At 35.4% G+C, this 16,543-nt stretch overlaps 1 protein-coding gene across 1 annotated transcript in view; it reads right to left on the bottom strand.

The window, feature by feature from the left end:
* LOC125241901 (gustatory receptor for sugar taste 64f-like) overlaps nt 1-2,902 on the bottom strand; it is a 30,632-nt gene extending 27,730 nt beyond the window's left edge. The window contains exons 1-3 of the mRNA XM_048150606.1: nt 2,851-2,902; nt 2,610-2,754; nt 515-633 (exon numbers count right to left, since the gene is read on the bottom strand). Coding sequence (XP_048006563.1) covers nt 515-633; nt 2,610-2,754; nt 2,851-2,902 — 316 coding nt within the window. The remainder of the gene's footprint in view (nt 1-514; nt 634-2,609; nt 2,755-2,850) is intronic.
* Nucleotides 2,903-16,543: the final 13,641 nt, after the last annotated feature.

Raw genomic sequence — 16,543 nt, 5'->3', positions numbered from 1 at the left:
TGTCTGTATCTTGGAAACTTTTTTTTTAATTCACAAAGAACTATTCAGATTTTAACTTTTAATTTAACCACCTTTGCGGATTATATCGTACTTCAAAATAATACAAGACTATACGTAAAACAATATCTTTCATATTAAGTAAAAACTGTCCAAATCGGTTAACATTATAAAGAATTATCCCTGAAAATCCAACATACTATACAGGTCGCGCAAATTAGTTAGCGAATTCACCGAGAGATGGCGCTGTACCTATAGGTAATTAAATTAAAAATATGAAAAACATGAGATTATTATACTTATTGTAAGTTTGTACCGATACGGAACCCTCGGTGGGCGAGTCCAACTCGCAGTTGGCCGGTTTTTAATATTCAATTCGTCATTTAATTGTTATTATAAAGTGACAACTGATTAGTAGTAACTGATAGTATCATTAGTGTATATTATTTATGTATACTAATGTAATGATACTAATCATACCTTGGACTGATATACTTAACACAATGTGTATACCTACATGTAGACTGCAATGTAGTTTCCATACGAAACATTTGATTAAAACACATAATACACATCCATATTTGCCCGGTCAATAATACTATTGAATAAAGGCATTTCCAGGAAATCCAGTAAAACCTGAAATGTTATTATTTGATTAGTACTACTATAAATATGAGAAGATAATTAGTAGTATTTCTCTCATATTTATGTCGCATAGCAAGCAAGATAATGTGAAACCAGTATGTTCATATAGATGGATATCGTCACTACTTTTAAAAAAAATGTAGTAAGTATGTATGGAATGCATATAGACTTACTGCGTTTTAACTTTGAGGAACAGCGTGAGATACGAGATTTTTTAAAAGTAGTGACGATATGCTAAGCTAATGGGAATGACGGGGCCCGTTTCTCGAAAGGTACAAGCCTTGTATTACAAGTGTGTTTAACCCATACGATTTGACAGTTCGCGCATTTGTAATACAAGGCTTGTACCTTTCGAGAAACGGACCCGCTGAGCGTAAGATACAAAGCCTGCGTGCACAAAGTGCTTTGTTATACAGAATACCAGACCTCTTATCTTACCAGTCAAGATAAACTCTTCAATCTTAATCCATGTTACCTCACCTTTAATAAAATTTTCAGTACAGATGTTGTTTTTTTTACGCACTAGTGCGAGAAGTGGTTCATTATATGCCAGGTCGAAATTTCGGAGGCTCATCTGTACTGAAAAACGTCGTACGATACACATGCAAAAAGGAAATTCGTAACTCGTGTCGATTTAAAACACTCCCTTCGGTCGTGTTTTAATTTATCGCCACTCGTTTCAAACTTCCTTTTTTACGCACTTGAATCGTAATGTACTATATTGATGCATACCAATATTTTCTTTTCATCGGTATGGCTGCCTACTAGTTTGATACTGACATATACGTGAACGTGTTCGTAACTTATGTAAAAGTAAAGAAAGTTATGTAGTTACATCCGCATTCACTGTTCGCTAGTTGCACGGCTGGTGCTGCCCTGGATTTACATGTTTGTAATGTTAAACAGTCTTTTTCACGCGTCAGTGATGGTGTCTGGACTTTGTTCTAACATTGACGCAGAGGTCACACATCGCGCATCATGAAATTATCACCAACTCCTTATAAAGACGTCAGCGAATAGGTATGTCAGTTTGACAACTTTACCACTTATTAAGGGCCTGTGATAAAGGCCAAGATATAGGTAGGTCGACCGTTCAGTTATTTGTTTTACAAGGGGCGAAGTTGTTGTTTAACCGCACGCGCCAATATTAATACATACCCTAGCAAGCGAAAGATTACAATATTGAAAAAGTGGAATCTTGAGCGTTGCGAGGGTTTCAAGGAACGAAGGCTAAACAAACTTTGCTACCGAATGAAATTTTACTTAAAACATGTTTAAACTAACTGTAAAACATGAAACTAAATCTAATCTATCAATATTTATGATTCAAAATCATCATTTAAAGGTCCTCCGCGGTCCTCCCCGGCTACGCACGAAGATTATCACAAAAATGATTATATTAAGTTATCCGTAAAAGATAGATATATGCCATCGCGCACTTTTTTGTAGAGCTAATGAGAGATAGACTCAATTTAGCCATACCTTGTTTTGATATAGCTCAAACGGTTTGGGAAGCGTTTTCGATTAAAGGTCTCAGCCAGCAGGATTACGTCCAACTCGATAAGCGAATATTTAAAATAATTCACACACACACACACACAACACACACACACGCACATGCACGCGCGCGCGCTCGCACGCACTCACGCACACGCGCGCGCGCTCGCACGCACTCACGCACGTACATACGCACGCACGGACACGCACACACACACACCCACACACGCGGCGGGGGACTTAGTGTGTGGTAAAAAAAAAACAACTTCAAATTATTAATATATAAAAAATTAACTGCTTTACATTTGTGAAAATCTGTCTAGAGCACATTTCGAGTATTTCGAATCACTCTTATCACAACTGTCGTCCTACCCTGCAGCCCGTGCCGCGCAAGCGAGGTCACAGTTAAAACTAGTGGTCGATCTAAATAATACAGAGTGACTTGGTGTATTTTAATGAACATACTTTACCTCAAGTTAGCTTCCTGCTTGCTGTATAATCCGATGACAGGAAATAAACCGAACGCTTGCCCGATAATCAAGATTGGTCTCAACGAATCTTGTAAGGTTACTGCTTTGTTTGACACATGTATTTTTTCCACATGAACTTTGTTTTCTTAAAACAATAAACATTGCGACATCTATTTTATTGTTACACTACAAAATTACAAAAGGTAAGATTAGGTACAGATTTACTAGAAACGATACGTACTCTTTGATATCCATAACGAGAAACTTTTCTTAGAGCCGCTAATTTTACCCATTTTTTTCTGATTACAGCTTGCTTATACAAACACAAATTCCTAACAATCGTTTGTTTCGGTGTCATCATTACTTTAATGGACACAAGCCATTAAGTAAACTACACTCTTCATTTCGTGTCTGAACTTAGGGATCCTTTTTAAGTTCATGTCCGTACAAAGTCAGCTTAGATAGTTCATGTTGTCACCGCTGAAATAATAATGAAGTAGCAATAGGTATACCTACTTTTAAAACAGGATGATCTCACCCTTCTCATTTTGAGGCTTCGTTTTGTTAAATAAAAGAACAAATTCTGTAATAAGTACGAGTTTTTAGATACATACTTATAAATTTAGCTGTGATTTTTAACCAACTTCAAAGATGGTAGTAGGTATAGGTATTCGCAGTTTGAAGCTGTCGCCCCTTAATTAACGGTTTTATTAGATATTAATCCTAAAGGATAGATGACTTACTTGTCGTCGAGGAGTTATTTTGAACCAGATACCACTTTTTAACTAGGTAATTCAAATACTTTTCAATATCCAAAGATGCAAACATTCACATAAAAAAAGTAATAGTAAATAAGTGTAGGACAACATCAGAATTGATTTCAAAGATTATTTTTACACTTCACGTGCTGAACCCGTATCTCCCTTTAATTCTTAAAGGTTCCATTTATTTTTGTTATACAGACTTGTGTTTAACTATTCATCGAGCAACGAGCAACCTTTTACAAAATTACTTATGTACATGCGTATACGGTTTATTAAATAATGACAAATGGGTATTTATTTTTAGCACGCCTAACGAAGACATTTAACTGTCCGTCGGCGGAAATAATTCGTGTATAGGCGAATTTTGGCATAGTTGTAGGGAATGGTGTTCTAATCCACATACTCAAAGTACTGATGGGTAGGGGAGGAGCTAACGGGTGGAGGGGGGTGTAAAGTAGGGTGGATCAAAAAAACACTTTTTTGGAATTAGCAAACCTAATAGTTATCAATCAATGACCCTTAGTCTATGAAGCCTTTGTGCAAAATTTCAGCTTTTTTAATCAACATCTTCAGCCCCCGCATTAGGTTTGAAATTTTGAAAATCTCATACAAACCTGAAAATTCAACTTTCAGATTAAAAAAAAATTTCGGCTGTATTATGTTAAATATATATTATTGATACATATCAATATAAGAAACTACCAAAAGTTGCGAAAATAGCATCAAAAATCGCCAAAGTTCGCCTAGTTTTAGTACATTTGCCGAAATAGCCGCTAAAATATCGAAAATTTGCGATTTTTAACGCTATTTTCGCAACTTTTGGTAGTTTCTTGTAATAATATGTATCAATAATGTATACTGAACATAAAACTGCCGAAAGTTTTTTTTTATCTGAAAGTTGAATTTTCAGGTTTGTATGAGATTTTCAAAATTTCAAACCTAATGCGAGGGCTGAAGATGTTGATTAAAAAAGCTGAAATTTTGCACAAAGGCTTCATAGACTAAGGGTCATTGATTGATAACTATTAGGTTTGCTAATTCCAAAAAAGTGTTTTTTTGATCCACCCTAGTGTAAAGGTCCCTTTTTTTAGTTTTTCGCGAATAACTCTTAAACTGTGGCACATAGCAAAAAATGTTCTGAAACACAAGTAATCTTCATAAAATTCTCTACAAAAAAGTCTTATACACTTTTTATCTGGGACCAATCGTTCATGAGATATGGAAGGGAAAAGATGGACAATAAAGGAATAAACTCATTTGTTTATGAACAATACGTTTATTCTTATAGAGACGCGGTAGCGTGTCAAGCCAGGTTCAAGTAACAAAAGTAGCAAGCAGCACCGTGTGTAATATTACACGAACCGTTTGGAGCCACATTTGACCCCCTTCTTACTCAAAAACTATTTCACATAAACGTGTTTAATGCAACGTAAAAAGAAACCAACGCGCGTAGTAAAAGTATGAGCTATAAGCGCTCCTCAATAAGCCCGGTACTAGCAGCCCGCCTTAGTGCGTTTTCACATTATCCGATCCTATATCGGATGTCGGAAGGATTTCAAAGGCAAAAATCCAAGACGGTGCCTTAAATGTACGGGATATCGGTCCTACTTCCGATATCGGATCGGATAATGTGAAAACGCACTTACCCCCCACGCGCGCGCAGCCCTTTATAAGCCACCGCGCGGCCGGCGCTCGCTCATCCCAGTCGTCCTCAAAACGTCGACGTAAGACCGCCCCACAAGGATGGGGCGCGACCAGATACAGCCCTCACAGCGCCCAGCGCGGATGGGGCTACTCACACTCACTCAAATATTTTGTATTTAACGTACAATTTATTTACCACCTACTGAATGGGGATGAACTAGAAGAGGCGATGGCATATTAAAGCCAGTGACAACCAACGACCCAGTGGCACCTGACTCCATTCTCAAAACTATATTTTGCCGATGCAAGACTGGGTGTGGGGTGCGATGCGGCTGCCGAAAAGCAGGAATTGCCTGCTCCAGTGTCTGTGGTGTATGCTCGGGATCATGCACTAACGGAGCTCCCATCGAAGTAGAAACGGAAGATAGTTAGGAATTTTATTTATGAATTTATCCCATCAAAGCAATACTGGGCGGTCGTGATGCTTTGCTCGTCAAGTCAGTTACAACTACAATGTGATCGGATCGCTGCGCGAGACAAACTGAGCGAGCGCTGCTGTAATGTCGTTCAACACCCCTGCTGGGGTGTGAGTAGCCCCATCCGCGCTGGGCGCTGTGAGGGCTGTATCTGGTCGCGCCCCATCCTTGTGGGGCGGTCTTACGTCGACGTTTTGAGGACGACTGGGATGAGCGAGCGCCGGCCGCGCGGTGGCTTATAAAGGGCTGCGCGCGCGCGCGGGTTAAGTGCGTTTTCACATTATCCGATCCGATATCGGAAGTAGAACCGATATCCCGTACATTTAAGGCACCGTCTTGGATTTTTGCCTTTGAAATCCTTCCGACATCCGATATCGGATCGGATAATGTGAAAACGCACTAAGGCGGGCTGCTAGTACCGGGCTTATTGAGGAGCGCTTATAGCTCATACTTTTACTACGCGCGTTGGTTTCTTTTTACGTTGCATTATAACACGTTTATGTGAAATAGTTTTTGAGTTAGAAGGGGGTCAAATGTGGCTCCAAACGGTTCGTGTAATATTACACACGGTGCTGCTTGCTACTTTTGTTACTTGAACCTGGCTTGACACGCTACCGCGTCTCTATAAGAATAAACGTATTGTTCATAAACAAATGAGTTTATTCCTTTATTGTCCATCTTTTCCCTTCCATATCTCATGAACGATTGGTCCCAGATAAAAAGTGTATAAGACTTTTTTGTAGAGAATTTTATGAAGATTACTTGTGTTTCAGAACATTTTTTGCTATGTGCCACAGTTTAAGAGTTATTTGCGAAAAACTAAAAAAAGGGACCTTTACACCCCCCTCTACCCGTTAGCTCCTCCCCTACCCATCAGTACTTTGAGTATGTGGATTAGAACACCATTCCCTACAACTATGCCAAAATTCGCCTATACACGAATTATTTCCCGCGAGATAGGCTTCATTGAGTGTGCTATTTATTATGTCAGCGACGACGCTGACGCTACCTTAGCGTTATACGGATGCTTAGATTGCAGCTTTAATTTGTCGTAGTGCACTCACTTTCTAATTAATATTTTACGACAGCTGATTAGGGGAGCTAAAATTATAAAATTAAATTAAAAGTGAAAATTAAAAAACAAAGTTTTTTTAACTATATTGTGTTACAAATATTACGAGTAAATGAAAGAGCTTTTAGTAGCTATAAGTATTTCAAAAATATATATTTTAGTCAAGTAATTTTGAAGTAATTTAAAAAATAGGCAAAAAATTACTATTCCCCCCTTATCCCCGAAACCACTACGCGTAAAATTTTCAAAAAATATACGAGATAGCCCTCAATCTATAGATTACAAAAAAAACCTATTAGATAGTCCGTAAGTCGGACTCAATCTATAGATTACAAAAAAATTTGTATAGGGGCCGAGCGTGTCAAATATTAGAAATCTACAGTCGAGCGTAAGTCGGACTTAACAGACAAAAACTCAAATTACGAATTTAACTCACTGCCGTTGCAAGAAGTTATATAACTTTGGTATATACCAAATCTCTTGAAATAGTGTGAGCGAGTTTGAATATTAATATTAATACAGTGAAACCTGGATAAGTGAGTCTTCAAGGGGCGAAAGAATTTGTGCCACTTAAAGAGGTATTCCACTTATAAAGGTCTCAGTTAGACAGGTAAAATAAAATGTCTGTCTCATTTACAGAGGGTATCACTAACAGAGGTTAGAATAGAGGTCATATCAGTTATAGAGGTGATAAATAAGGTGTTTTAAAACATAATATAGTAATTATTATGTAGTTGATCTCTCTAAAAAGGTATAAAATAAATCTTGTCTTTGAATAAAATCTCGAAAACTCGGACGTAATTTCGTGTTCGACTTTTATATTATGATTATTATGAAATATTTTTTATCGAGATTTTAGTTTTTAGTTCAATAGTTTTAATTAAATACTTTAAATAAATAAGAAAACCCTTCAACTCACCTAAACACAAATAACCGACAGAGATGGATTAAGAATTACTTATTGAAAACATGGAAAGTTATTTCCAATAAAGTCCAAGTTACAGAGGTCATAGATTGACTGTGTCTCAAATACAGTGGTAAATTCCTATAACATTCTAAACAATTGAGTGATTTTTTTTTTCAAATATTGTCTCAGTAACAGAGGTAAGATAACACTCTGTCTCACTAATAGAGGTAAATGTGACTATGTAGTCGAAAAAGCTTATCTCAGTTATAGAGGTCTGTTTTGTCTCACTAATAGAGGTAAAGCAGAGCAAAAGTGTCGGGACCGCGCCTTTGACCCAACTAAAGAGGTTTCTCACTTATCCAGGTCCCACTTAACCAGGTTTCACTGTACATTTAAATTCACTTTTGTTTCGGTTTTGCCAAGTGCTCCCAATTTCTCAGTGGTTCCATAGGATGAAGCGATGTATTGATGTGCGGGAATACTATTTTAAAAATATATAATAAAACTAATAACTTGCTAGTTTGCTTAGTTTTTTTTTATTTAATAAGAACTTTCAGTTACGCCCTCGTATCAAGAAACTACATGCAGTTGTGAACAGAGATGCGATTTATTTGAAATATTCTATTTAAAATGCAAATACAAAATGCAAAATACCTATTTTGTATTTTGCATTTAAATGCCTTTTAGTAAAAACCATTTTGTATTTTATTTGAAATACTTTTTGAGATGTATTTTGCATTTTGAATATGCATTTCAAAATGCAAAATACTTTATGATTAAATTAAGTTTAGCCAACATTACCAGTCAAACAAAATGTGAACAAATGACGCTTGTATTGCCGAATTTGACCGATAGAGGCGCGCCTGACTGACTAGTGTCAATTTGACACTGTCAATGTCAAACGAAAACGAATATTATCTATGGAAAGCGACGCCACTGACGCCGACGATTTAACGGATTTATTGTTTGCTGGACTGCTGGTGCTGACTGCTGAGTGCTAATGACTGATTTTAGTGATTTTGATTTAATTACCTACCTAAGTGTTGAGTTATTATTCCTACTATTCTAGAACGGCTGTGTAGTTGTATACTGTTTAACACAATAAACAGACTTCACAGACGTGACGAGGTGAATTTGGTGTGTGGTCTAACAATTCTAGTTAAACAAAATGTAAGTACTTAGATACAAACAAATGAAATATAATAAATACCTAGTGTAATTAGATACTAAAAAAAGATGTCGAATAACTTAAATTGATTTTACGCTATAAAATAATTCAATTAGTGTTAATATCTACACTATAAGTACTATAAGTAGCAACATACAAAGGCTACTTACATTTTTAGTTGGAAAGTAAAGTACCTATTGTATTTTTCGTTGTGTTTTCTTTCAACGTGTCTCCATTCACCAACAAAATAATGATTATTTGATTAGTAAAGAATACAGATAATTCATTTAATAGTGGCTATCGTAATAGATTCAGTCAATAATTCGTGTTTGACTTTATTTCAGGGAGAAGGATAAACCTAATCTTCCATTTATATTAAGGCATTGTTTTAAAGATATGAAGAAGGAGGCTGATCATGAAAGCAATATAAGTGCTGTTTGCAAGATATGTTCAAAAACATTGAGGGGAAGTGTGCACGCAACAACAAACTTCTTAAACCATATTAAAGTAAGTATAACCTATGATAATTTGCTTTTGTATGAATGATATAATAATACCTATAGCTATAGGATACCTATTACTTACTATTAACTATTAATGAACTAAGTATAGGTAACTATACTAACTATGTAACTTTTTTTCTGCGTTAACAAAAATTAAACCTGGTTGTTGTTCTTTCTTTAGAGAAAAGGCCATGATGATCTCCTGAAAGAGTATGAAGAATTGAAACCCCAGCATACAAAGAAAAGAAAATGTAGTGTTGCAGAATCTGATAACAATGGTAATACAGCAAGGACGGCAAAAAAAATGAAACAAAGTACTCTAACAAATGCTGTACCAAAGTCAATAAATCTGGACAAATTAATAGTAAACTTTGTTATTGACACAATGTCACCTATGTCTATAGTAGAAAATAAGTCATTTAGAGCTTTAATTGAGGGAGCTCAACAACTTACACATCCACCAAAAGTGATGTGCCGCCGTACATGCAATAATAAGATTGCTGATGCATACACAGAATATAAAGATAATCTAAAAAATAAATTGAAGGATGTTCAATATGTCTGTACCACAGCAGATATTTGGTCATCTTCGAGAAGAAGTTACTTAGGTATGACCATTCATTGGATAGATTCAGACACATTTGCAAGGAACAGTTCTTCTCTTGCCTGCCGAAGATTCAAAGGATCCCACACATTCGATAAAATAGCAGAACTCATAACTGACATACATGAAGAATATGACTTAAGATTGTCCAAAATAACTAAAACAGTAACAGATAATGGCTCCAACATGGTAAAAGCTTTTAAGATATTTGGGAAACCTGATCTAGAAACTGATGCAAGTGGTGAACCCCTGTTGAATGTTGATTTAGAACATTTTGAAGTGAACATAAATGACGAAAACCTTGACAATAACAATCAGCAAGATGATAATGATGATGTATTAGTCCTGCATGAGTTTCCTGAACCTCAAGAAAATGATTTATACCAACTGCCCAATCATGAGAGATGTGCAACCCATACCTTACATCTGATTCCGGCACAGGACATAGATAAAGCAAGAAGTAAAAATAATTCATACCGGAAACTACATGATGCGGCTTTGGCAAAATGTCAGGCTGTCTGGAACTTATGCTCGAGGTCACCGAAAGCATCTGAAATTTACTTGGAAGTTACTGGTAAGTCTCCAACTAGCCCCTGCCAAACTCGGTGGAACTCATATTATAATTGTATAATAGATATATTAAAGGTCCAGGAAACCATAAATGAAGCACTTAGAAAACTAGGATTGGCAGTCTTGAAAGAAATTGAAATTCAGTTCTTGGTTGAATATGTTAGAACTTCCAAACCAATAGCTGAGGCAATCAGGAGCCTGGAAGGTGACAAAGATATATATTATGGATGTATCCAGCCTGAATTGATAAGAATGAAAAAAATATTAGCTTCGTTAGAAATGGACAACCCAGTATATTGTGGACCATTAATTCAAATAATAAAGGAAAGTATTGAAAAGCGTTTTCAAAAATTTGATTTAGAGGACCCAAGATCCAAGGATAGCATTCTGGCAGCAGTATCATATCCATTTTTTAAATTAAAGTGGGTGCCTAAAAATAAGAAGGAGCACGTAAAAGATCTGTTTATAACAGAAGTAAGGAAATTTCAAAATGAAAATTTAAAAAGTGACCCCGGCCTCCAATCACAGACAGAAAAAAAAAAGAAAAAAACGAGTCTTACTACATGTTCCCAGATTCGGATTCCTCTGCAACCAGTGAGGGTGGTTGTGCCAATACTACAGTAGACCTGGAGTGCTCAAATCTGGAGATACTAAACGCTTATCCAACAATAAAAAAAGTATTTTTAAAGTACAACACATCCTTGCCAAGTTCAGCACCGGTAGAAAGACTTTTTTCATATGGTGGGATGATTATGAGACCTCACAGAAGGAAAATGAGTGATGATGTATTCGAACAACTGGTATTGTTAAAAAGCGTAATAAATAAAAATTGATGTTTACACTTTTTAACAATGCCAGTCCAGTTGTTAAAATACAAAAGTGTAATGATAATAAAATAAGTTTTTTTAATATTTGATTTTTATTTACATATTGTAAAAATCCTAAGCTATAGAATGAAAATAAATAAAGAGCATTTAGGTGATATAGGTATGAAATATAAGAACTAGATGCACATTCAACAAAATGGAGCCATGGCTCTCTTTTCGTTAGTCTAGTTTTTTTACATTATTTAAGTGAGTAGAGTAGGTATAATAGGTATAATAATACCTTAAAATAGTAGGCGATCAATAAATTCTTTTATGTTATTAATAAATAAAGTAACATAACATAATTTATTGATTGCCTACTGATAAATATGACCAAAATGTCATTCATTACTTTCATTAGGTGCCATGTTATTAGACGTTTTTGTTCGGCATTGTGACTCTATTTCTCATGATTATTAATACCGAAAATAAATAAAAATATCTGAGATTTGGTCAAAAGGTATTTTATTTTCAAAAAGTATTTTGAAAATACCTATTTTGCATTTAGCATTTGAAATACAAAACTCAAAACTATTTGGTATTTTGCATTTGAAATAGTAAATCTGAAAAGTATTTTGCATTTTGTATTTAAATGCTTTTTTAAAACCATTTTGTACATCTCTGGTTGTGAATATCCTTAGCAATTTGAATTTTGATGCATTGGGCCGTGACTCAGAAAGAATTGTTTTACGTGCTCTGTTAATGCTTATTTCAATTATAAAAATGTACCTGTTTACCTACACGCAGTATGTAACTCGATAGACTTCTATTTCGACACGAAACCACGCTACAATACAGCGTTTTAGTTAAATTAACCCGCACTGACAGCTAAATTAGGACTTTCTTAATCTCTAAAAGAGTATCGTGTTGCATGGGCGACTTGGCCATTTGGTGCCTTACATGCTCCACGCCTCCTTAAAAATATCTATCTACCTTTTTATGATTTGAGCTTGAAGTCATAAGCTTCATCACAGACCGAAATGGTTTACACACTTACGACTTGTTTACGTTAGTTTGCAGACTTAATTCTATGAAAGTAATTATTTTATAAACAACTAATCCTTAACACAAAAAGATAATGATCTTGATTTGTTGTTTACTAAGAATTAATTGTATGTTGTCCACTAGAATGTAAACATCGATCGCATACACATGTTGACATGCCACAATAAAAGGGTGTTAATAGGACTTTGTGTCGAAATCAAAAGAGTCAAAATGTCGGAACATTCGGTAATGCTTGGGTTGAGGTCATTCATGGAGCCTAGGTTGACATAAAGACGTTTTTATCTCTTGGGGTGTACGTACGTCTCCCAGCTCTTGGCCCTGACCTCGGAGCAAAATCACACCCTAGTACTAAAGCTATGAACCCGCCGAATTGTCCAGATCTAAGACCTATCGTCGTTTGTTCGTTTTGGGCTATGATGAGGGCTAAGCTGCGAAAAACACTTTCAATATCACTCGCAGACGTTTCTGCATAATAAAAAAAACAAATTTAGTATGGGTTAGCACATTGTTCCTGGCGAATTCTCAATGTAACTTGAGACTCCAGTGCCTGTGCAATGTATCATTACGGGTAAATGTTGCTATACGTCACCCTTTTTTTCCGCCACCCTAAGGCGTTTAAGAATAGAGGGATGGATGGATAAATTCGCACACATCCAGCACGTCTCCGTGGCGCAGTTGGGAGCGAGGCTGGCTCCGGCAAAGCCAGAGGTCGCCGGTTTGAGTCTTGCCGGAGGTGTAAATTTTTCCTTTAATTTAAAAATATGGAATATCGCTCGCAGACGTTTCTGCATGATAAAAAAACAAATTTAGTATGGGTTAGCACATTGTTACTGGCGAATTCTCAATGTAACTTGAGACCAGGTGCCTGCACAGATAGAAAAGATATTTTAATTTAAGACGGAAAACTCTCTCAAACACTGTTATTTAAAAGGAATAATATAATTCTTCATCTAATAACATGGTCTTAACCTAAAGGGATATTCCTTTTTCAAAGAAGAATCAAAATTGTTCAGTCGTAACTTTATATACATTTGGTACAAATAGGACAGATTTGAATCAAAGAAGTATTTATTTGCAACAAAATATTACACCGTTTTAGTATGAATATGCTAGTTCTTAAAAAACGTCTTTGGTTCAAGTAACCTTTATCAAAGCAAAAATAAAACACCTGTTAAAAGAAGATTCACCACAATTTAACTACAAGAATTCTGCGTTTTTAAGGCGAGATGATCTGTCAAACTAACCAATCCAAGGGGGTGAGGTGCGCGGCGTCCGGGCAGCCCCGCCCGCGCGGCGATGTTCGCTTGTCGCACACGGGAACTCAAATTCGCGCGGTAGCATGACACAGACGGATCGCAGTATAATGATCGCCGTATTTTAACTGGGCTTTCTTAGTTTTTTCATGAAATAGGAGGCAAATGAGCAGCTCATCGCCTGATGGTAAACGATCACCGCCTTTATTTTTTTTATTAGGTTTCATCATTTGTGTAAGTAATACTAATGATTTATAGTTATAGTGTGTTTGGTCAGCGTTGTCAGAGCTTTTAAGGACTTACCTAAAGTATAATCAATTTTATCGAACTTCTTAGTAATCGCACTTATCTACAGATCGACAGGGTGAAATAAAAAGGACCATTCAAACTTTGCATAGTGACTTTTGAGGTCATTATGAACAACTTTTATTAAGGGTCCAATGCTGAAACATATATGAAAAAAAATTGGATGTTCCATAGAAATGAGCTGTATCATGACAGTCGAAATGTATAAAATAGATATTTTTTTTGCGTTTTCAGCATTAGTCCCATAGTAAATAGAAGCACAATTTGATTTACTTGAAATTACGAGTTACAACTATTTACCTGCAAATATATACTGTGTAGAGAATTTTATGGAAATATACCTACTTCTCCTAAACATCATAACTGTAGCTTTTACGGTTTTCCTGAATATATAAAAAAAACTGAAAATGGGGACATAAAAATGGGGAGGAGGGAGGAGGGTGAAGATTAACATCTCGGCGAGTTTTCTACTTCATGTACAAGTTTTTTCTTATAAACCTATTGTTAACAGAACACAGTAACCGTCAGCTTCTTTGACCATAAAATTTATGTAAAAAGATATTATGTCATGTCACTGCTGTTTAAAAATACACATAATTTTTTTCAGCCGTGAATAAATAACGCTTTTTCATTTTCATATTGAAAGCCTTTAACCTGTATACATGCCAAAGTTTCGAATTTTATTCTTGTTGTTCATGAACCTACTAATAGCAGGTTACTTACTCGTATATTTTGATGATCATGATGAAATCACTCATCCAGTCACTGATGAAATCTGTGCTATTTATATTAAGATATGAATAAAATCTAAAGTATGAAAACTATGCAATTGAAACTTTGTCTATTAATAAAGTTGCTATTTATATCATATCCTGACAATTATATTTATCTGGTTTAAACCAGACCCAAAATTCGAGGATTCAGAAGAACGACAAAATGCTTCAAGAAAACAGCTTTTCTCTTCGCTTGACTCGTGTTGGCGGGGGCACTACCGCCACCACCGTACCTCCAAATAAAATACAATACAGCACAAGATAAAGTATCAATACCATTCTATGCCTACCTTGAATTCTCAAGTATATTCATATCAAGTATCATCTGTTGTCAAAGGAGTCAGACAGCTTGTTGAAGGATTCATATAATCTTGCAAATTAGTCAAATATCTGTAAATATAAAGTACCGTAATCATACCCACCAAATAAAAAAAAAAATGTCCAGCCTTATCAATGTATGATTATGGACTTTCATCAAAATTTATTGAGAAGTTAAAATACTGAAATCTTTTAACTATTGTGGAAAAATGGCGATAGTTGTCAAACAAAATTTCTGTCAGGCTGGCCACATGTTTGGCATAGACACAGAAAAAATATAAACGGAGGGTAGCACGATCTAATTAACTTTATACCAAATTTTGAAAGACAGAAATACCTACCCTACCTGATCTTCAATCAGTACTGTACCTACCGCCGTCTTTTCTTTCTAACAACTCAATATTTTTATAAAAATTATACGTAAGTTTCTTCACTAACTGGACATCAGTCATATATTTTCCAAGTGGAAAAGTTGTGCTGTAATGACGTCACAGACGCGTCATCTAGGGGTTTCTAAAATCTATGATGTTTAGATATCGTAAATGTCACTTGATAACATCATATGAAAATGAAATACTTACGAGTATATATAAATTATCATTTTCCTCCCTTTTTACAGTCTTTGATTAGAATTTTCTTTATTTATTTGTTTTCTAGCACGCAATTATTTTTTCTGCCTCCTCAAAGCTTTGTTCCCCATTGTTTCAATGACACGTGATCAAGCGGAGAAAACTGACACAGGTCCATCCTCTGAGAGCGCCGCCGCGCGACTGAAGAGGCCATAAGTGCCATCGAAAATGTTTTCAATTTCAAAATTTTTTTCAAAAAATTTTTTTTTTTGCAAAAACAGGATTAGTAACAGGTCTTAAAATTGGGTTCATAGTTGTTCCATCTTTCCTTTGCGGATTTGGTAGTATTTGGTAAATATTATATTATTTTAATGATGCTACCGGCACAAACTCATCAGATTCGTCTAGATAATCTTATTACGTATATATTGAAGTAAAAAATAAGTCAAAAAAGTTTTTATCCTAGCTATGGGAACGATTTATTGTTAAAAGAAGAGGTAACTTTGGAGTCATTTTCTATCGAGCGAAGTTGTAACATTCATGTTGTTCAACTCCATAACATACTAACCAGATCCTGAAATTTAACATATATCGTTTTCAGATTTTTCCATTGCGTTTTCCTATGTTTTTAACGGCTTCAAAAAACGAGTGCGCGCAACGTCTACGGAAATATATCGCCTTAATAGGAAATCATAATTTCTTAATTTAACTTTTACGTTCTACAGTCAAGACATAAAAGTTTAAATAAAAAAAATACACGGTTTTACGTCAAGATTTATTTCAATCTTGGCTTGATTTTAATAGTTCTTGATTTGATGCTTTGCAACTCCATTCAAAGTTCCAGAATAACTTAAAACAAAAATAAACACAGATTTATGTCAAGATTTATTAAGTTCTTGGCTTTGTGTCACAAATTCTTGATTTAATGTCTACAAGCTCCATTTGAGAATCAACAAGTTCAAATCAAAAAATATTAAGGTTTTACTTCAAGATTTAGAACAATCTTGGCTTGATTATAATAATTCTTGGTTTGATGCTTATAGACTTCATTCATAATTCGAGCAGGTTTTAAATAAAAAATCAACACGGACTTAGGTCAAGATTTATTACATTCTTGGCTTCATATCACAAATTCT

Source organism: Leguminivora glycinivorella, chromosome Z (assembly GCF_023078275.1).
Source record: "Leguminivora glycinivorella isolate SPB_JAAS2020 chromosome Z, LegGlyc_1.1, whole genome shotgun sequence".
Lineage (NCBI taxonomy): Eukaryota > Metazoa > Arthropoda > Insecta > Lepidoptera > Tortricidae > Leguminivora > Leguminivora glycinivorella.
The sequence above is the reverse complement of the archived record's forward strand: the minus strand, read 5'-3'. Positions and strand labels throughout refer to the sequence as shown.